Source organism: Poromitra crassiceps, assembly GCF_964638095.1.
Source record: "Poromitra crassiceps genome assembly, chromosome: 4".
Lineage (NCBI taxonomy): Eukaryota > Metazoa > Chordata > Actinopteri > Beryciformes > Melamphaidae > Poromitra > Poromitra crassiceps.
In genome coordinates, this window is record NC_139626.1 from 42718990 (window position 1) to 42741489 (window position 22500).

The 22500-nt window shown below is 46.0% G+C and overlaps 1 protein-coding gene across 1 annotated transcript in view; it reads right to left on the reverse strand.

Annotated features, from left to right (window-relative positions):
- The window catches only part of LOC310775797 (putative methyltransferase NSUN7), a gene marked incomplete at both ends in the record, with an annotated part of 28566 nt that extends 9544 nt beyond the window's left edge, over positions 1 to 19022 (reverse strand). The window contains 10 exon segments of the mRNA XM_083635930.1: positions 2843 to 2975; positions 3458 to 3559; positions 5139 to 5282; positions 7232 to 7445; positions 10619 to 10802; positions 12219 to 12371; positions 15984 to 16120; positions 17307 to 17365; positions 18766 to 18970; positions 18972 to 19022. Coding sequence (XP_083492056.1) covers positions 2843 to 2975; positions 3458 to 3559; positions 5139 to 5282; positions 7232 to 7445; positions 10619 to 10802; positions 12219 to 12371; positions 15984 to 16120; positions 17307 to 17365; positions 18766 to 18970; positions 18972 to 19022 — 1382 coding nt within the window.
- Positions 19023 to 22500: the final 3478 nt, after the last annotated feature.

A 22500-nucleotide genomic window follows, 5' to 3' on the forward strand; every position in this document is an offset into this window, starting at 1 on the left:
AATTAGGAAAGTGTTCAATGAGCTCATAAATCAAGTGAGAAATCAGGTCAATTTCCCATTGACTTCCATACAATTGAGACTTATTGTGGCACCCAGTAGAGTCGCCCCCTGCAGGCCATTTAAAATAATGCAGGTTTAAGGCACTTCCGCATTGGCTTCACTTTTTTTTGGGGGGGGGGGGGGTGAGAGACCAGTCTGGGGGGTTTGAGCAGTTGAGAGGGCGGTCTGGGGGGTTTGAGCAGGTGAGAGAGTGATCTGGGGGGTTTGAGCAGTTGAGAGAGCGGTTTGGGGGGTTTGAGCAGGTGAGAGAGCGATCTGGGGGGTTTGAGCAGGTGAGAGAGCGGTCTGGGGGGTTTGAGCAGGTGAGAGAGCGGTCTGGGGGGTTTGAGCAGGTGAGAGAGCGGTTTGGGGGGTTTGAGCAGGTGAGAGAGCGGTCTGGGGGGTTTGAGCAGGTGAGAGAGCGGTTTGGGGGGTTTGAGCAGGTGAGAGAGCGGTCTGGGGGGTTTGAGCAGGTGAGAGAGAGCGGTCTGGGGGGTTTGAGCAGGTAAGAGAGCGATCTGGGGGGTTTGAGCAGTTGAGAGAGCGGTCTGGGGGGTTTGAGCAGGTGAGAGAGCGATCTGGGGGGTTTGAGCAGTTGAGAGAGCGATCTGGGGGGTTTGAGCAGGTGAGAGAGCGGTCTGGGGGGTTTGAGCAGGTGAGAGAGCGCGGTCTGGGGGGTTTGAGCAGGTGAGAGAGAGCGGTCTGGGGGGTTTGAGCAGGTGAGATCTGGGGGGTTTGAGCAGGTGAGAGAGCGGTCTGGGGGGTTTGAGCAGGTGAGAGAGCGGTCTGGGGGGTTTGAGCAGGTGAGAGAGTGGTCTGGGGGGTTTGAGCAGGTGAGAGAGTGGTCTGGGGGGTTTGAGGACAGACTCCCATAATTGCCCCTGCCTCCGACCGTCCCCAAGGCAACCACGAGTCATCCTCTCATCAGCCTGGTTACCATCTCTCTTACTCACACAGATAACATGTTTGTACAGCAAACAGCTTTTATCTCTGCCTCTCTCTCATTATCTCTCTCTCTCTCTCTTACACACACACACACACACACACACACACACACACACACACACACACACACACACACACACACACACACACACACACACACACACACACACAGACACACACACACACACACACACATCTGTTCTCTATGGTAAACAATCGCAGACTCGCACAGGGATATCATGAGATATTGTGTCATATTTACACAAGACAAATGTTATTTCTCTCTTTCTAATAAATATCTCCCAGACGTCAGTCAGTCAGTCAGTCAGTCACAGTCAGTCAGTCAGTCACTTTGTTTCATCATGTAGTTCTCAGAGATGAAGCTCACAGTCTATAATTGGGCTCTGCTGTTACAGTAAGTGTGCATGCGCTCATTGCATGAGCAGCTCTTGAGCTAAGCTGTATGTCAATGAGACTATAATGCTAATATATTATGCACTATCATATCCTCAAATCTATCCTCATCAGGACTGAAATCAGCTCTGTGCACTGATGATGTTTGCACTATGGAAGTGGATTACTAGCTTTGTTCTATTAAGTACGTATGCTAGGAGTACTGCAGTTTTATTCTTAGTCAAAGTATTTAATTCACGGCCATACATAACAATATAAGCCTTTGATTACACCTCAAATGCCACAAAAGGTTGCTGCTGGTTGTGTTCAGTGCGATGCTTCAGAAAAGGTGAAGTTTTATGGATTAAAGTCGTCGTAGGGTTAGGTTTTATAAGTTGACATTTTGCTTGAATGCAGCAACGCTGATCCCCATGTTGGGCGATATGTCAGGCGTCCGGGGAGTGTAGCGGTACATTCTCTGCCAACACGAGGGTCGCAGGTTCACGCCCCCCGTGTTACCTCCGGCTCGGTCGGGCGTCCATACACGGGAAAAGTTGAACAGCGAGCACACTCCAAAAAATATGCAACTTTGGTGCAGGGCGTCCATACAGGCACGATTGGTTGTGCCTGCGGGTGGGAAAGCCGGATTGAGGGTATGTGTCGTCCTGTGTGTGCTGCACTAGCGCCTCCTCTGGTCGGTCGGGGCGCCTGTTCGGGGCGGAAGGGAACTGGTGGGAATAGCGTGATCCTCCCACGTGCTACGTTGTGCCGGGTGAAGCTCCCCGCTGTCGGGTGAAAAGAAGCGGTTGGCAACTGCACATGTATCGGAGGAAGCTTGTGTGTGTCTACGGCTCTCCCCACGGATCGGCAGAGGGGGTGGGGCAGCGAATGGGGCAGCAGGGGGAAATTGGCCAAGTACAATTGGGGAGAAAATGGGGGGAATCAGAAAAAAGAATAGCAATTGTCGCGTCAAAGTAAATGGTGGTGGCTCGGGTATCTGACCAGTTGAGGTGTGGAGCAGGAGGGACTCGGCTCTGAGCTGTCAATCAACTGTCTGGGTGGGGGGAGGGGGGGGGGGGTGTAGCCTGGTATCATTAAGAAGGTTTCTGAATCAAATTCAAAGAGTAGAGAAAAGTGCTGGAGACCTAGGAGAGGGGGATAACTGTGTTAGTCTGACTCTGGTTTTCAGGCGTCACGTGGTTGATAGAAGAGGCAAAGTGCTCTATGTACGGCCGGTGGCTGCTGTTCACAGCCAATTCTACCTTGTTTAGTCAAGTCCATTTTCTCATTACCTTTGTTTGCAGACCTGCAATGAAAAGCCTGATTGGATAATTAAATAATTTAGAACAGAGTCATGAATCAATTTAGAACTCAGAAACGTCTAGACAAGGGTACTACAGAGCAGGGTTGTGTGTGTGTGTGTGTGTGTGGGGGGGGGGGGGGGTATGCGTGCGTGTGTGTTTACCTGAAGGGTAACAATTTGTGAGTTTTTGTGAGTTTGTGAGTGCTTGCTTTCTCTAACACTCTCTTCACCAGCTGTTCATTTTCCTCAGGATACACTGAGCGCGTGCAGTAGACCACCGTCTGAACCTTAGGGACTGAGAGAGAGAGGGAGAGAGAGAGAGAGAGAGAGAGACTAGGCTTTATCAAGTCTTTTCTCTTACTATGGGTGTGTGTGTGTGTGTGTGTGTGTGTGTGTGTGTGTGTGTGTGTGTGTGTGTGTGTGTGTGTGTGTGTGTGTGTGTGAGTGAGTGTGTGTGTGGATACGACTGTCCCTCGTATAACTGTCATCCGCCTTAACTCATCGTATATAGCCCTCTTATATTGGAGTGTTTAACATATTGTGTTTTAGTGCATTAAAGTTTTTTGTGTGTGCGTGCGTGCATGTGCGTGGTGTGTATGTGCGTGCGTACGTGCGTGTGCGTGCGTGGTGTGTGCTTACGTACGTGTGTGTGTGCGTGGTGTGTGCGTACGTACGTGTGTGTGTGCGTGCGTGCGTGGTGTGTGCGTACGTACGTGTGTGTGTGCGTGCGTGGTGTCTGCGTGCGTGCGTGTGTGTGTGCGTGCGCTGTACACTCACATGTGAGAGCGTGTGCTAGAAGGCGTGCCTGCTGCGTGGCCAGTGTGTGTCTCTTGCTGTGGGACACAGAGCCTTGGGACAGGTCCTGCAGCAGATCCCAGTCTGACAAAACACACACAATGTCATCCTAATATTAGCAGCAGTATTTCCCACACTACACAGCACATGTTCTGCTGTTAATGGCTGTTTATTTTTCAGTGGCAGTTATTTGGATTTGATAAGTGTTGATTGGAGAATTGTTTGTTCACTCATCGAGCTGATGTTCAAACCCATCTAAAAGTGTTAATTAACTGTGAAATGTGTATGCGAATAGCAGCACTGGCATACTGTTGGTTTTTTAAGTCTTTTCTGATTTCCCCCAATTGTCTGCCTAACTATACTCCACCACCTCTGCCGACCTGGGGAGAGTTGTAAACTAGCGCATGCTTCGTCCGATACATGTGCAGTCGCCAGCCGCTTCTTTTCACCTGACAGCGAGGAGCTTCACTGGCAGGACGTAGCGCGTGGGAGGAGGATCACGCTATTCCCCCAAGTTCCCCTCCCCCCGCACAGGCGGCCCGACCGACCCGACCAGAGGAGGCACTAGTGCAGCGGCCAGGACACAAACCCTTAATACGGTTTCCCAAGCACAGACACGGCCAATTGTGACTGTCTGGATACCCGACCAAGCCGGAGGCAACACGGGGGCTCGAACCTGCGACCCTAGTGTTGGTAAGCAGGGAATCTACCGTTGCACTACCTGGACACCCCCGGCCTTGACGTTGACTGCGTTTACATGGACTTGAGTATCCCGGTTACTGTCGGGGTTTTGGAGTATCCCGTTTTTGTGTTTGCGCATGTAAACATCATATCGCGGTTTCAGAAACCTGGATAAGCCCTTATCCCGGTTTTGAGAAAGCCGGTTATGCTAGCTGGAGTACTCCGAAAGAACCCGGGATACTGCTGCATGTATACACCTTATCCTGCTTTCTGACCGCAGCAGACTACCTGCGCAGGCGCGGCTTGAGCCAAGTGACGTGACGTAACAGCAATATCCGAAAAATGGCGTCGGTAGCAAAGAAAGGCAAGTCGACCCACTTCTGGAGCGATGAGGAAACTGAGTTTTGTCTTTCGGCGATGAAAGAATTAAATGTACTTCGCACTTTAGATGGGAGAAGGCACCGAAATGTTGACATATTCAAAACTGTAACGGACAGACTGCAGGACGCCGGTTTCCCAACACGTTCCGTGTAACAAAGCAGCACAGTGCAGTCTTGGTCCAAAATAAGTGAATGAATGATGTCACGCACTCACTCACGTGCGCGCGCCGGCGTTGTAAACACTACAAGCGCCTGCGCAGATAGCCTGTAGTAATCGGTAACCGGGACACTGGTATTTAACATGTATACAGGAATATGAATAAGCTGCTTTCTCTGTGTTCCATGTAAACGCCATATCCCAAATATGATCAAAACCGGGATAAGCCTCCTAACCGGGATACTCAAGTCCATGTAAACGCAGTCAATGTTGAGACTTAAACGTACACTGGCTTTCCTGATGAACAGATTTGACTGTGTGTTTTCTTCCTTTGTGGTCTACAGTATTTCCTCTCACTTTCCATGCCTCTCTCTCTCTCTCTTTTTTTTTTTTTTTTACTTTCTCCATCCCCCTCCCTCCTTCCTCCCTGGCTGGCGCTGTGTACCTCCATGTTCGCTGTGGATGGCGTGCACGGGGTCGTTGAGGGCGGAGCACGAACACCGAGGCAGCACCATGATGACCTGTAAGCGCTGGAGCGTGCCTTCCCACTCGTCCAGACCGCAGAACGGCTCCGACAGGACGCGCACGTCTGCACGGGACAAAATGACACAAAAACACCAACATGCACACGACGCACGGCAAAAACGCAATACAGTTAACTGAAGAATTACAGGGCGTTCACAGCATCTCCTACTCCAGGAGCCAAGTCAAGTTTATTTATGTAGCAGGTGTCAAAGGGCTTCACAGAAAAGAGTCTAGCCTAGATCTAACTAAACACAATCAATAAACAGAAACTGAACATCTATAAAACAAGCATGGCAGGGGGGGAGAGGAGAGAAAGAAAGTGCATATTTGAGCAAGGCAAGCAATCTAACTATTCTACAGCCTAACCTACCACCTAACTTAAGTACAGTACTTAAAGGAACACTCTGCCCATTTTCAACCAGCTTTGTATCATTAGAACATCAGTAGTATATCAGAAAACTGTAAACGGTTTTGAAGTCTGTCATTTAATTTGACAGTTATTGAGTGTTAAAGTGTGGACCAGTGACATCACTGGTCCACACTAACTCAAATTAATAACTCATTAACTCAAATCAACTCTCAATAACTGTCAAACTATTCATCATTCATCTAGTTTGACAGTTATTGAGAGTTGATTTGAGTTAATGAGTTATTAATTTGAGTTAGTGTGGACCAGTGATGTCACTGGTCCACACTTTAACACTCAATAACTGTCAAATTAAATGACAGACTTCAAAACGGTTTACAGTTTTCTGATATACTACTGATGTTCTAATGATACAATGCTGGTTGAAAATGGGCAGAGTGTTCCTTTAAGTACTAGTACAGTACTCTACCAGCAGCCCTCAGCTTTGGCCCTAACAACTTGTATAGAACAAGCAACACAACAAGGGAGACAATCTAGCTCAGTCACAAACCTTTCACGTCAAGGACCCCTAAATTGACACAACGATCGATTTAAAGCAAAACTAAATGATTCACCTTTTGCTGGGGACTGCCTGGAACCCACTCAGTGGCCCCTGGGATTCCCCCGGATTGCCACTGATCTAGCTACTCTACAGCCTAACCTATACCGGCATCCCTCAGCCTTGACCCTGACTGAATCCAGGGCCCCCCTAAATGCACACAAGGAAAAACACCCAAGAAAACCTTAGCAGGGGAAAAACATGATAATACAATGTCTTTTTGAATGATTTCAACTCTTTAATAGGGATGGGACAATGTATCGAAATTCAATACACCGCAATGCAAAAATGTAACGACATGCATCCAAAAAATGTATCATATTAGCTCAATTTTGTTTTGCTGCAGTAATCACAAATGAGATGGCTTGACCATCACAACTTCACACGCTCTCCATTCAAATTCTATTATCGGCACTTTGTAAAGATGTTTATAAATTGTTAGAACACGGCTCTCTTGAATACTCGATTCTGATTGGTCAATCAACAAGATTCACCGGTCATTATTTCTCGACAACCGACCGCTGCTCTGCCACACCTGGATTAATCAGTTGATAAGAGCATTTTGTCTGCAGACACTACTAATTAGGCCAACCAGTTGCAGCTGTGGTGTCTTGTGTGCCAATTACGAATGAAACCGCTTTGTCGTTGAAAACGCTATTAAAAAATCTATTTGAATAATTATTTTTGTCAGATTACTGAAATAATTTAGTTGTAGGCCGTGTTCTAAGCGGGATAATGTATAGTGAGCCGGTGATTACTGGAAATAATGACCTTCAGGTGAATGATTAAGCCCTCCGCTGCGCGTCGGGCTCAATCATTCACCTGTCGGTCATTATTTCGCCAGTAATCACCTGCTCACAATACATTATCCCTTACTTGTTTACATTCTAGCAGGCCAACGCCATTGCTAGCAACAATTTGTGCCTCAGACTTTGTTGTCATTGAGCTTTTATTTATTACGTATCGTGGTTTTATCCAATCGATCACGTATCCACTCATATCGTGATGCGAGTGTATCATCCCATTCCTGCGCTTTCATGTCACTCACTTTTGATGGCCATCTGTGTGAGTACTTGCTGTATCTCCTCTGTGTGTGCCGGTGTGGGATCGGCAGCGCAGGCCAACACTCTCCCCGAGCGGGCGGCGGCCAGGACGGCTATGTGAGCCACGGTCAGCGCGGAGAAGGCCCCCGTCACCAGGACGTCACTGTCGTCAGACAGCAGGGGGCGCAGCGCACTCACCGCCATGCACACACTCCTGTCCTGAAGAGAGGGGCAAATGGCTTCAGACATGCCTGCAGTGTATCCTCGCTCCCTGTGTTGTCTATGAGGTTTGGAACGGTTGGCTTTCACACAGTCGCAAGTGTTCCGTGCCCGGGCACGCCAAAGCGCTCCCCAGACCACTTTTTCAAGTGGATCCTGTCACGGTTCCCTGTTGCACGCCCGGGCGCGGAAAGGAACGGAACGGTACACAACGTTCAATGTTCCGAAACTGGGGTAAATTTGGGGACAAGCGTGCTCGGGAACGGTACTGGGCGCCAGTGAGAAAGCACCCTTATTTTTTGTTTTCGCTCCAACTGAAATGTTTTATTATGGTTAATCACAATTCAGTAGGTCACTTATCGCCCACACTAGCTATACACCAGTGCTTCTCAACCTGGGGGGTCGGGACCGCCCTACAGTGTCACAGGATAATATTATAGGCTTGTGAGTTGATTTATGAGATGTCAAGATTTTCTAATGTGTCTCAAATGTTTGTGTCTTGTTCTTGTGAAATCGCCTCTAGGCCTCCTCTGATAATGAGTTCAATCAAAATCACTCTTTGCCGTTCTTCACTCTCTAGTGCAGAGGTTCTCAAATGTTTTTCAGCCAAGGACCCCTTACAAGATAGAAATATACCGGGGACCCCCTCATTCTGATTTGTGATTTTGGGCTAAGCTTAATTGTTTCCACGGTAACGTGCTTGACTTTTAATTTGATAGGTTTGTTATTAGAATGTAATCCATGAACCATTTTAGATTTAAAGCATAAACTATTTTCGTTGAACTATGAAGATTTTGCAAAAAAATATATATCTATATATATTTTTTTATTACATTACATTTACATTACGTCATTTAGCAGACGCTTTTGTTTTGTCAAAAGCGACTTGCAATATCACAATTTGTCAACAGTACAGAAAACCACTATGCAACACAATCAATGACAGCCAAGATATTTTGATAGACTAGCACCATGTAGGAAGTAGTTTGAGAAGGAATAAGTAACATGTACCATTTTCTTTAATTAAAAAAAAATACATTTTGTTTTAATAAAAAAAAAAAAAAAAAAAAAAAAATTTTACCTGAAAACTTTTCGCGGACCCCCTGGCAAAGTGCCACGGACCCCCATTTGAGAACCACTGCTCTAGTGCATGTTGTGATTGGGGAGGGGCGGGGCGGGGGTGAGTAGTAGGCATCTGTTTGTCACAAGGGGTCACAAGGTGAGAAAGCTGAGAACAACCAATGCTACAACAGTGACTCAACTGGAGTGCAAAGGTCAACCATATGATCTGGGTCATGGCACTAATGTTACGCACGTCATTCACACTGGACTGGAGCTGGATCTCCGTTTCACAGTGAGCTTCTTCCCATCGTCAGACACATGAGTCATATAGCTGCCTGTACTTTGAAAGCATGTCAGGATAGTGAGTTTGATTTGTCCCCCCCCTCTCCCTCCGCAGTGTGTGACACATAGATCCCTACCTGCAGTGTTGTAGTCAAGTCACTATACCTGATATAGATCTCTACCTGCAGTGGTGTAGTCAAGTCACTATATCTGATGTATAGATCTCTACCTGCAGTGTTGTAGTCAAGTCACTATATCTGATGTATAGATCCCTACCTGCAGATCTGATGTATAGATCCCTACCTGCAGATCTGATGTATAGATCTCTACCTGCAGATCTGATGTATAGATCCCTACCTGCAGATCTGATGTATAGATCTCTACCTGTAGATCTGATCTATAGATCTCTACCTGCAGATCTGATGTATAGATCTCTACCTGCAGATCTGATGTATAGATCTCTACCTGCAGATTTGATGTATAGATCTCTACCTGCAGATCTGATGTATAGATCTCTATCTGCAGATCTGATGTATAGATCTCTACCTGTAGATCTGATGTATAGATCCCTACCTGCAGTGTTGTAGTCAAGTCACTATATCTGATGTATAGATCTCTACCTGTAGATCTGATGTATAGATCTCTACCTGCAGTGTTGTAGTCAAGTCACTATATCTGATGTATAGATCTCTACCTGCAGTGTTGTAGTCAAGTCACTATATCTGATGTATAGATCTCTACCTGCAGATCTGATGTATAGATCTCTACCTGCAGTGTTGTAGTCAAGTCACTATATCTGATGTATAGATCTCTACCTGCAGATCTGATGTATAGATCTCTACCTGTAGATCTGATCTATAGATCTCTACCTGCAGTGTTGTAGTCAAGTCACTATATCTGATGTACAGATCTCTACCTGCAGATCTGATGTATAGATCTCTACCTGCAGATCTGATGTATAGATCTCTACCTGTAGATCTGATCTATAGATCTCTACCTGCAGATCTGATGTATAGATCTCTACCTGCAGTGTTGTAGTCAAGTCACTATATCTGATGTACAGATCTCTACCTGCAGATCTAATGTATAGATCCCTACCTGCAGTGTTGTAGTCAAGTCACTATATCTGATGTACAGATCTCTACCTGCAGATCTGATGTATAGATCTCTACCTGCAGATCTGATGTATAGATCTCTACCTGTAGATCTGATCTATAGATCTCTACCTGCAGATCTGATGTATAGATCTCTACCTGCAGTGTTGTAGTCAAGTCACTATATCTGATGTACAGATCTCTACCTGCAGATCTAATGTATAGATCCCTACCTGCAGTGTTGTAGTCAAGTCACTATATCTGATGTATAGATCCCTACCTGCAGTGTTATAGTCAAGTCACTATATCTGATGTATAGATCTCTACCTGCAGTGTTGTAGTCAAGTCACTATATCTGATGTATAGATCTCTACCTGCAGTGTTGTAGTCAAGTCACTATATCTCGAGTCTGAGTCAAGTCTCGAGTCTCCACTGTTCAAGTCTGAGACATCAAGTCGAGTCTGAGTCGAGTTACTTGAACATGAGCTTGAATCCACATGTAGGTGCAACACATGTGCACGAAATTGAATAAGGTCACGGTATTAATAATAGTGTAGCTATCAACATGTGACACCAAATGATTTAGTCTGAGTCTTCATCTCCAACTTACAAGTGTGAATCATCAGTGCTCAAGTCCAAGTCGAGTCAGGAGGTTTGAGCTCTCCCACCTGAGTACGACACCACTGCCTACCTGTATGTTTAGCTCTCACACCTGAGTACGACACCACTGCCTACCTGTATGTTTAGTGCACGTGTAGCGGCGAGCTGGCTGTGCTGCAGCTGTGTAGCAAGCTGTCGGGGGAAGACCAGTGTGTCTGGACAGAGGACGTCCCGGCAGAACTCAGACTCCTTCAGCTCCGTCACCTTCTCCACCTCACGCAAACCCTCACTGCGCAACACCTCACACACTTCCTCAACACTGCAGAGGAGAGAGAGAGAGAGAGGGGGGGGGGGGGGGGGGGGGGTTAAGAAATGTGATCTGTCACTTAGATCAGTTTGATGAGGGAGAAACAAGCCATGTGGGAGTTACAGCATCATCAGCGAGTCAACCCGCCCCACCCCAGGCCTGTTTACCCGCTCCCTGGCTGTCTGCTGCTGCATTCAGTCCTGCACCAATAGAGCACAACAGTCACGTGACATCTTTTGCCCCGGAAGAGAGTTTCCCATTCATTTTCTCCATAGACATTTAGAGAAATCCTTATATAACGAGTTTTAAGGGTGGAACCAAAGCCAACCCGTGACCTGCTGAATCATGAGCGACCATGAAACATTTAAGATGGAGCAAAAATAAAAAATTACGTAGAGGGGAGGGGGGGGGGAATCCCATTTTTATTATTATTATTTTCCTCCAAGTGAAATGTTTTATGGTCACTCATGATTCAGTAGGTCACGGGTTGGCTTGGTTCCAGCCTTAAAACTCGTTATATAAGTGGGGCGGCTTTAGCTCAGGCTTTAGCTCAGGAGGTAGAGCGGGTCGGCCAATGACGCAAGGGTTGGCGGTTCGATCCCCGCTCCCTCCCAGCTGCTGTCGCTGTGTCCTTGGGCAAGACACTTAACCCTCCTTGCTCCCGATGGTGTGTAGGCACCCTGCGTGGCAGCCTGCCGCCATCGGTGTATGAATGGGTGAATGTATACTATCTACTGATTGTAAAGCGCTTTGGATAAAAGCGCTATATAAATGCAGGCCATTTATAAGGATTTTTCTAAATGTCTATGGAGAAAATGAATGGGAAACTCACTTCCGGGGCAAGAAATGTCACGTGACTGTTGAGCTCTATATACACAGGAGCATGTTTTACCCTCAACTCTCAAATAAAGCTCAGTGAGTGAACTCCACTGACCATTAACCAACAGTACCTGTCACCTTAAACCCACTGTGTGCCAGTCACTTTATTGACTGTGACTCTGTTAACAGTACCTGTCACCTTAAACCCACTGTGTGCCAGTCACTTTATTGACTGCGACTCTGTTAATTGTGCAACACTTGGATTCTATGCACCAGTCACTTGAAACTTGTATCCTGCGCTCCCGTGCACCTCGTAGTCCCTGCAGGTTAATACCCGAACGCTGCCATTCTGTCGCTGCTGAAATACTTGAATTACTTGCGTCAGTGACTTAAAAAGTTAACCTACGAGTTTGGAATATTTAATGTGCGCTTTCCTGTGTGTGTGTGTGTGTGTGTGTGTGCGCGTGTGTGTGAGAGAGAGAGAGACACACACACACACACACACACACACACACACACAGAGAGGTAGAATACGGTATGTGTATGTGTTTGTGTGCACGTGTGTGTGTGTGTGTGTGTGTGTGTGTGTGTGTGTGTGTGTGTGTGTACCTGTGGTTGAGTGTGTTGACCCATGCGTAGAGTGGCAGCAGCCTGGCTCTGTGTTGTTTGGTCCTGACAGGATGAGAGAGAACGCACGAGATGCTCCGCAGATTCTGCTTCACCCTGCAGCGAGCCAGAGACGCTGCCAGCTTCACCTTACACCTACACGCACACATGCACACACACACGCACGCACGCACACGCACACACGCACGCACGCACAGACACACACACACACACACACAGACACGCAGACACACACACACACACACACACAGACACACACACAGACACGCAGACACACACACACACACACACCCCCACAACCAGCTTCATTCTTCCATTTTTGCCCGACTAAGGTTTTTTCTGGGACTTTTTTCTTCTGTGCGTTTAGAGTCAGTGCTGGGGGGTGCTGGGTAGTGTAGGGTAGACTGTAGGATAGCTAGATTGTTGTTTTACTACTGTAGGTACTGTAGTTTAGGTTAAGTTAGGTTAGGCTGTAGGATAGCTAGATTGTTGTTTTACTACTGTAGGTACTGTAGTTTAGGTTAAGTTAGCTTAGGCTGTAGGATAGCTAGATTGTTGTTGTTTTACTAGGTACTGTAGTTTAGGTTAAGTTAGCTTAGGCTGTAGGATAGCTAGATTGTTGTTTTACTACTGTAGGTACTGTAGTTTAGGTTAAGTTAGGTTAGGCTGTAGGATAGCTAGATTGTTGTTGTTTTACTAGGTACTGTAGTTTAGGTTAAGTTAGCTTAGGCTGTAGGATAGCTAGATTGTTGTTTTACTACTGTAGGTACTGTAGTTTAGGTTAAGTTAGGTTAGGCTGTAGGATAGCTAGATTGTTGTTGTTTTACTAGGTACTGTAGTTTAGGTTAAGTTAGGTTAGGCTGTAGGATAGCTAGATTGTTGTTGTTTTACTACTGTAGGTACTGTAGTTTAGGTTAAGTTAGGTTAGGCTGTAGGATAGCTAGATTGTTGTTGTTTTACTAGGTACTGTAGTTTAGGTTAAGTTAGGTTAGGCTGTAGGATAGCTAGATTGTTGTTGTTTTACTACTGTAGGTACTGTAGTTTAGGTTAAGTTAGGTTAGGCTGTAGGATAGCTAGATTGTTGTTGTTTTACTAGGTACTGTAGTTTAGGTTAAGTTAGGTTAGGCTGTAGGATAGCTAGATTGTTGTTGTTTTACTACTGTAGGTACTGTAGTTTAGGTTAAGTTAGGTTAGGCTGTAGGATAGCTAGATTGTTGTTGTTTTACTAGTTACTGTAGTTTAGGTTAAGTTAGCTTAGGCTGTAGGATAGCTACATTGTTGTTTTACTACTGTAGGTACTGTAGTTTAGGTTAAGTTAGCTTAGGCTGTAGGATAGCTACATTGTTGTTTTACTAGGTACTGTAGTTTAGGTTAAGTTAGGTTAGGCTGTAGGATAGCTAGATGGTTTGTTTTACTAGGTACTGTAGTTTAGGTTAAGTTAGGTTAGGCTGTAGGATAGCTAAATGGTTTGTTTTACTAGGTACTGTAGTTTAGGTTAAGTTAGGTTAGGCTGTAGGATAGCTAGATTGTTGTTGTTTTACTAGGTACTGTAGTTTAGGTTAAGTTAGGTTAGGCTGTAGGATAGCTAGATTGTTGTTTTACTAGGTACTGTAGTTTAGGTTAAGTTAGCTTAGGCTGTAGGATAGCTACATTGTTGTTTTACTAGGTACTGTAGTTTAGGTTAAGTTAGGTTAGGCTGTAGGATAGCTAGATTGTTGTTGTTTTACTAGGTACTGTAGTTTAGGTTAAGTTAGCTTAGGCTGTAGGATAGCTAGATGGTTTGTTTTACTAGGTACTGTAGTTTAGGTTAAGTTAGGTTAGGCTGTAGGATAGCTAAATGGTTTGTTTTACTAGGTACTGTAGTTTAGGTTAAGTTAGGTTAGGCTGTAGGATAGCTAGATGGTTTGTTTTACTAGGTACTGTAGTTTAGGTTAAGTTAGCTTAGGCTGTAGGATAGCTAGATGGTTTGTTTTACTAGGTAGTTTAGGTTAAGTTACCTTAGGCTGTAGGATAGCTAGATTGTTGTTGTTTTACTAGGTACTGTAGTTTAGGTTAAGTTAGCTTAGGCTGTAGGATAGCTAGATAGTTTGTTTTACTAGGTACTGTAGTTTAGGTTAAGTTACCTTAGGCTGTAGGATAGCTAGATTGTTGTTGTTGTACTAGGTACTGTAGTTTAGGTTAAGTTAGGTTAGGCTGTAGGATAGCTAGATGGTTTGTTTTACTAGGTACTGTAGTTTAGGTTAAGTTAGGTTAGGCTGTAGGATAGCTAGATGGTTTGTTTTACTAGGTACTGTAGTTTAGGTTAAGTTAGGTTAGGCTGTAGGATAGCTAGATGGTTTGTTTTACTAGGTACTGTAGTTTAGGTTAAGTTAGGTTAGGCTGTAGGATAGCTAGATGGTTTGTTTTACTAGGTACTGTAGTTTAGGTTAAGTTAGCTTAGGCTGTAGGATAGCTAGATGGTTTGTTTTACTAGGTAGTTTAGGTTAAGTTAGCTTAGGCTGTAGGATAGCTAGATGGTTTGTTTTACTAGGTACTGTAGTTTAGGTTAAGTTAGGTTAGGCTGTAGGATAGCTAAATGGTTTGTTTTACTAGGTACTGTAGTTTAGGTTAAGTTAGGTTAGGCTGTAGGATAGCTAGATGGTTTGTTTTACTAGGTACTGTAGTTTAGGTTAAGTTAGCTTAGGCTGTAGGATAGCTAGATGGTTTGTTTTACTAGGTAGTTTAGGTTAAGTTAGCTTAGGCTGTAGGATAGCTAGATGGTTTGTTTTACTAGGTACTGTAGTTTAGGTTAAGTTAGGTTAGGCTGTAGGATAGCTAAATGGTTTGTTTTACTAGGTACTGTAGTTTAGGTTAAGTTAGGTTAGGCTGTAGGATAGCTAGATGGTTTGTTTTACTAGGTACTGTAGTTTAGGTTAAGTTAGCTTAGGCTGTAGGATAGCTAGATGGTTTGTTTTACTAGGTAGTTTAGGTTAAGTTAGCTTAGGCTGTAGGATAGCTAGATGGTTTGTTTTACTAGGTAGTTTAGGTTATGTTAGGTTAGGCTATAGAGCAGTGGTTCTCAAATGGGGGTCGTCCTTGGGGGCGGGGGGGGGGGGCTTCCAGAGGAGTTGCAGCCAAAAGGGGGGTAATTTATTTGAGCTATAATTCCATTCATAAGTAACACAATGACGATTTTGGTCATGGGTTTTATACACTTTCTGTAATAAAACATCTAAAGCATCAATGTTATTTTGGGGGGACCGTGGGACAGAATCCTATCAAATGGGGGTCCGTGGTCTAATTTTTGTCAGTTAAGGGGTGCTTCATGTGAAAAAATGTGAGAACCACTGCTGTAGAGAATAGCTAGATTGTTGTTTTACTAGGTAGTTTATGTTAAGTTAGGTTAGGCTGTAGGGAATAGCTAGATTGTTTTACTAGGTAGTTTAGGTTAAGTTAGGTTAGGCTGGTTTGTCTTGCTAAAATGTGCTCTTGCCTACCTTGTTTTTCATTATAATTGTCTTTTCAATTGTGTTAATTGATTGTGTTTAGTTAGATCTAGTCTAACTAAACACGTCCTTAGAGCCATGTTTGTGATTTAGGGCTATATAAATAAACTTGAAACTTGAAATATAACTCAGATCGCCGCTGTTGTGTGAAAACCTGTCAAGTGATTTTCATGTTTTAACTTGAGGGATTACATGGTTCTCTATGGGTTGAGGAAATGAAACACACACAGACGCGCACGCGCACACAGACACATTCACACACCTGTATAGACAGCTTTCTAGCTTCCTGACTTCCTGCAGAAGCTCCTCCCCTTCCTGTGCTGGACGGTCTTGCTTCAAAAACTTTCTGTCCTGGAGGTCGAACAGCATCACCATCGCCAACGGCAACAAGTCAGCGGGCTGCAACACATGTAGAACCGCTTTCACCATCACCATCATAACCATCATTATCTTCATCATCATCATCATCATCATCATCATCATCATCAACAACTTAAAAAAAGTAAAATAAAAATAAAAATAATGAGGGGTCCGGCTAGTGCAGCAGTAGATTCCCTTGTCTACAACATGAGGGTTGCAGGTTCGAGGTTGTTGCCTCTGGCTTGGTCGGGCGTTCATACAGGCACGATTGGCCGTGTCTGCGGGTGGGAAGCCGGCTTAAGGGTGCCTAGCTATTTACAAATGTGGAGCTCTCTAGCAAGTCGCCTTCACTCCGGCGCCATGTTGAACATGTTCTTACTTTACTTTTTAACTTCTCTTACTTTGTCTTTACCCCAATCCCTACCTGCTCTGTCCTCCCCCTACTTTTCTCAAGGTCTGTCTGTGTGTGTGTGTGTCTGTGAGAGAGAGAGACACACACACACACACACACACACACACACACACACACACACACACACACACACACACACACACACACACAGAGGTAGAATATGTATGTGGCAGTGAAGGTGTGTAGAATTATAAGGAGCCGCATAGTGGCTTTTATAGTCACACACTGGAGACTAACGACCTGTCAGCCCATTCTCTATGTTTCACCATCCCTCAATATAAAATCATTTACACACACACACACACACACACACACACACACACACACACACACACACACACACACACACACACAAACACACACACACACACACGCGTGTATGTGTGGGCGCGTGCACACAGACAGACACACAAGACCCACACATGCAGGCTAAGTGCGTTTCTATATCCCTGTATGTGGTTACACTGTGTTTTATGGTGTCGTTTGTAGTCCTCACAGTGTTTTATGGCGTCGTTTGTAGTCCTCCAGTTGGAGAGTGCGTCTGCCTGTCTCCTGTATGCATCATTTACCACCTATAACCGGCCTGTCTGCGTCCACTTCTGCATACAAATGGCCTCTAACTACACCCCCCCCCCTCTGTCTCACTGCCACTACGCCATATTATAACACGCCACATTTCATACATGGACAGACAACACCTAGATCGTCTGAAGACGGATGGCAGATCCGAGACAACTGAACAGTCAGCTGAGTCAGTGCCAAAGACAAGTTTGGGTGCGGGTGAAAGGTCAATTAAAATCTGACGCGACTCACGATTTGCTGAGAGGTGTGGAAACAGCTGTCAATCATGATGTCCTCCAATAAATCTTGGTCTAGAGGGAAATCAATCATGTTTATGGATCGACAGTTTAAACACAGGCGGGATTTAAGTTGCTTGCACGCCAGGGTAGGAAATTGACAAGGGCTTTTTCTTTTTTTGTGCCCTTGTGAAATACGTATATGTATTATAGGAAAATATATTTCCCGGGCAATTTGATCAAATGTGGGAAATACTTCTTCATATTTTATTTCTAAAAGTTCATAAACAATCAGAAAATCCTCATTTCCTATCGTCTCAACAACACTGTGGCATGCTATGTAATGACAGCTTTTGTAGGCGTTTAAAAGCCCCCGGCATACCAAATCCGAGGGCACTTTTCGAAATTTTTATGGGTAAATTTGGCCCAAGCACCCGCTAATTTCCTACCCTGTTGCACGCTTAACATATAAGGTCATCCTTGTAAATCTGTGTTTGTGTGCCCATGGCATGCTCTGTCTTATCATCTCCCACACAGGCGTCTGCAGCACCTCCAGCTCAGGCAATTTGGCAGTCACACTGAGAAAAGAAATAATATGAATATATATACTATTTAATCTACAGGCTGCACTTGAAGCTGCTATTCAGGAGTGAATATTGCAGGTGACATACGCTGCTACTCCACGGCTATTCATTATGGAGATAAGGCCTTCCTTATATGGAGTGGGAGAGGTCACACAGATCAAATTCATTTCTCCCTGGATTCATGTCACTTGAGTCTGTCCTGTCCAGGCAGGAGACCAGGTTCAACTCAAGGCTCAAAACTAAATTGGGGCTGTTTCATATACACACATCTAACGACATCTACCATACACACATAATAAAGATTAATTGATTGGATTCATATTTAAGCGCACGCAAAGCGCTTCACATATTGGGGGGGGGAGGGGGGACTCAACCACTACACACCTGGGTGATGCACGGCAGCCAGTTGTGCCAGAGCGCTCACCACACATCAGCTGTCACATTGGAGAGTTGAGGACTTAACGGGCCAGTTAAGTAACGAGGAATGATTAGGTGGCCATGATTGAAGGAAGGCCTGTGTGTGAATTTAGCCTGGGGACCGGGGGGTCACACCCCCTACTCTTGCACAGGGTGCCGATGGGATCTTTAATGACCACAGGGAGTCGGGACCTCGGTTTAACGTCTCATCCGAAGGACGGTGCTCACTCACAGGACGGAGTCCCTGTCTCTGCCCTGGGGCATTGGGGATATTATTCATGAGACCAGAGGCAAGAGCGCCTCCTACTGACTCCTGCAACACCACCTCCAGCAGCAGATGGTCTCCCATCCAAGGACTGATCACAGCCAGACCTGCTTAGCTTCCCCAGCACCACCCAGCGATGTAACGCAGGAGCCACAGAGCTGGCATAAACGTGGCGTATAGCACCACCACACATACAGACACTGCCATACATTTGAGTGTGCTGAAGGCGAGTAGGTAGGCCGCTCTCTGCGTGGCCTTGTCTTGGCTCTCCGGTAGCGGTGGGTCCATCTTCTTCCCGTAATGCAGCAGTTCTTGTGTGATTGGCTTGTCCATACGCAGCCGCTGGAAAATGGCCGCCGCCTGCAGGTAGGTCTGATCTGACAGAGGAGAGATGGCTGGCGGAGGGGAAGAAGGGGGAAGGAAGTGGAAGCAGGAGAGGAGGAGGGGGATTTTTTTTTTTTTTCATTTAACAATTTTAGAGCTGAAATTGTGAAATAGAAACGTTTCAGGCTGTGGACAAACATTTCTATTTAACTTTTTTGTTGACGTTGCCTGGGTTGGCATTACAGGCAACCCGAGGCCACACACACTTGTAAGTGAGCTGTTCTTTCATTTCAAAATAAAAGCCCTTTGACATAGCCTGGTGTTGAATTTCCGATCTTATCGCCACATGTCCGACTACTGTACAACCACACTGCACTTACAGCGCTACCTGCTCCGTGACAGATTGATTGATCTACTGTATTTAAAGTTTTAAAACGGGGTCTTCAATATCTATAGAACATATTTACAGATGTACGACTGTGTAAGGTACCTGGGGGAGGAGAAGACGGATGCAGGAGAGGCAGATGGAGGGAGCAGAGGGACTCCTTAGCAGTGGAGTCGGATGGTGGCGAGGTGGCAGCAGACTCAGGTTCTGGATCTGTCGGAGGGCTGTGGTGGTCTCGGATGGAGACGAGGATCTCCTCCATCTCAGGACCGCCACTCACATCCACGCGGGAGCTCACTGTGGAGAGAGAGAGAGAGAGAGGGTGTGTGTGTTCGTTGTTTGTAGGCTATGTGCAACAAAGCTGAGCAGCAACATCATGACCCTTACCTTTCTCTGCCATGATCAACCCAAATAACCCAGATGCTTGTCGAGCGCTTCCGAAAGCGCCACTCTCCGTCTCTCTCTCTCTCGTCACTCTGTGCAAATACTAACTCGGAATCTGCGACCGAACGCAGACAAGCGGCCGCATGTTCACACGGGCCGAACCTGAGCTCTTGTGGCCAAGTGTAAATAAGACGCATATATAGTCATGGCCGACATGTGATCCACCGCCTCCTCCGGGTCTCCTGCACGTGAGACGGCGTGGCTGCGAGCCACCGCGGGTAATTGGGTCGCTGCTGCTGCAATTAGACAAGCCAGGCAGATCCATCGGCATGAATAAGTCATGGAGCCGCCGCCCCACCCCGGACAAAGGTCTCCACCTCTCCACTGACCTACTTCACTCTCCTCTCTGCCGCAGCTGGGGGGCTGCAGTGGTCAAACACACACACACACACACACACACACACATACACACACACACACACACACACACACACACACACACACACACACACACACACACACATACACATACACACACACACACGGCACACACACATACACACACACGGCACGCACACACACACGGCACACACACACACACACACATACGGCACACACACATACACACACACGGCACGCACACGCGCACGCACGCGCAAACAAAAACATATGCAAGCTAGTTTATATATTATACGTTTATATGCACACACTCTGGTTGGAACCCTGCTGTGGGTATTTGGGTGACATGCAAAACGGGTCCACATGTTTGCACATAGGGAGTTTCATTCCAAAGAACAGGGACCACTAGCCTCTAATTAAAGTGGATTAATGCAGAGAATCAGAGACAGAGAGTCATGGGATTTTTACCGCGCTCATCAATACGTAAGCAGCACAGTTGGAACGAAGCAGAAATGGACGACGTGCCCAATAAGGCCGTGCGAGGGCCAATGGAATAAATGCATATCAAACCGCAGTGATTTCACGTTTCCATCCTGCGCAGGAGGATGTGTGTAAGTCCACTTCGGAGGAGCAGAGATGGAAGAATAGGGCTACAGCGGCTTAGTGTAAGCTGCATAGGTGATGGCGTGCTGTTTAAAATTGTATAGGAGGTCTTACCTTCGTCATTCGCGTTCCTCCTCGTGGGACCGACGGGGAAGCGGCTCGACTCATGGCCTCCGTGACACGCAGTGCGCAGAGGGTATCAAGGCACCTATTAACCACAAACTGCTACTTTCTCTTCTCATTTGCTTTTCCCTGACAAACCGTGGGGCCAAATGAATGAGCGTCCTTCATACGCCTCATCTCCCCTCTGTCGTGCACGGCTTTGTTGTGGAACTAGCGTGAGCACGCCTGTCCTGGGTTTCAAACGTCATGGTAACAATATTATAATGACGGCCTGAATGATGTGTCCCTCGCTGGGAGACATTAGATGGACGCTTTTATCATAATGTAGCAATTATCATCACATAACGATCGCCCGTCACTGGACCACTTTGAAAGACTAATGAGAACACTGATAGGGTTGGTTTAATTGGTTGATGCCCTTTCATGTTTGGACAGCAGAAAATAGATCTGTTGTACAAAAGAAAGTCATAGGAAGGGTGGAACTGATATCATATGGTGACAGGCAATTACAGGAAAAGGAGAAAGCGGGGGGGGGGTCTTAACACGGGGGTATCGGATTTCATGGTATACATGCCAGCATACAGCGTCGTGTTTGCCCACTCCTGTGTTGTACCTGTTGTGAAGTCCATTCATGTCTTCATGGTTGAGAGCAGGAAAGACATGTAGTTAGCAGGCAGGTGGGCTGCTGCAGTTGGCTGGATTGAGGCTGCCCCCTACTGGGCAGTGCACCACAGTACATCACTCCTGAAGCAGCGGTTGATACCCTTGACATGACCTGTAGGCCTATACAAGTGCAATACAGTGTGTGTGTGTGTGTGTGTGTGGGGGGGGGGGGGGGATATCAAATAGTGGACAATTTTGTCGGGAGTTGTGGACCATTGATCTTACACACGTCTATGACTAACCGTGGGACTAGCACTATCAGTTCAAGAAAGGCTGTTAGCCTGCTAGTCGCTCCAACAGTTCTGACAAACGTTTGTGTTTCAATGCAGATCTAGGTGGGGGCGGCGCCCTCTGCTGTTCAGCCACCACTTTAATGCCAGGTGTGTACTTGGTGTTTTATTGTTTGTTTTAACCCATTGATACCTGATGCAGCATTTGCGTGTATATCCCTCATTTGCGTGTGTATCCCTTTAAGACCGCGAACCGCATGACACACACACAAATGCTGCATCAGGTATCAATGGGTTAATGAAAGATGAAGCCAATAATTGTTGAGATGAGTATTCATTAAGTTATTGCTCAACTGAAAACAATTTGTCATATTGGACTAAAATAATCATCATTTCGAACTGAGATTGATTTTGTTTCAAGCAGTTGAGCATTATTCAAGAAATCAGACATGCCTTAATACCGGTTATTAAAAAATAATATTTGCTGTAATATTGCTCGGTGCAATAAAATGTAAGCTTGGAGCCCTGCAGGGTCAGGTGCGAGCTGTTTTACTCCTTTTTTCCCAGGAGGTAAAAAGGGTGTCATGTTCCTGTCCGACCAACAGAGGGAGACGTTCTCCTGGAAGCTGCAAGCTCACCAGAGTTTCAATGCAGCCTCAGCAGCAGTGTGGCCCATTCCAGAGCTACTTTGCTGCCTCTGCTGGGTCCGTCCAGAGAGACCAGAACAGCAGATGAACAGCCAATGAGAACAGCCAAGTGCAGGTGCAGCTCCACCAACCCCCAGCAGCAGCTGCCGCAGTACCCAGGAGGACAGGCCTGCAACCACATGGAAA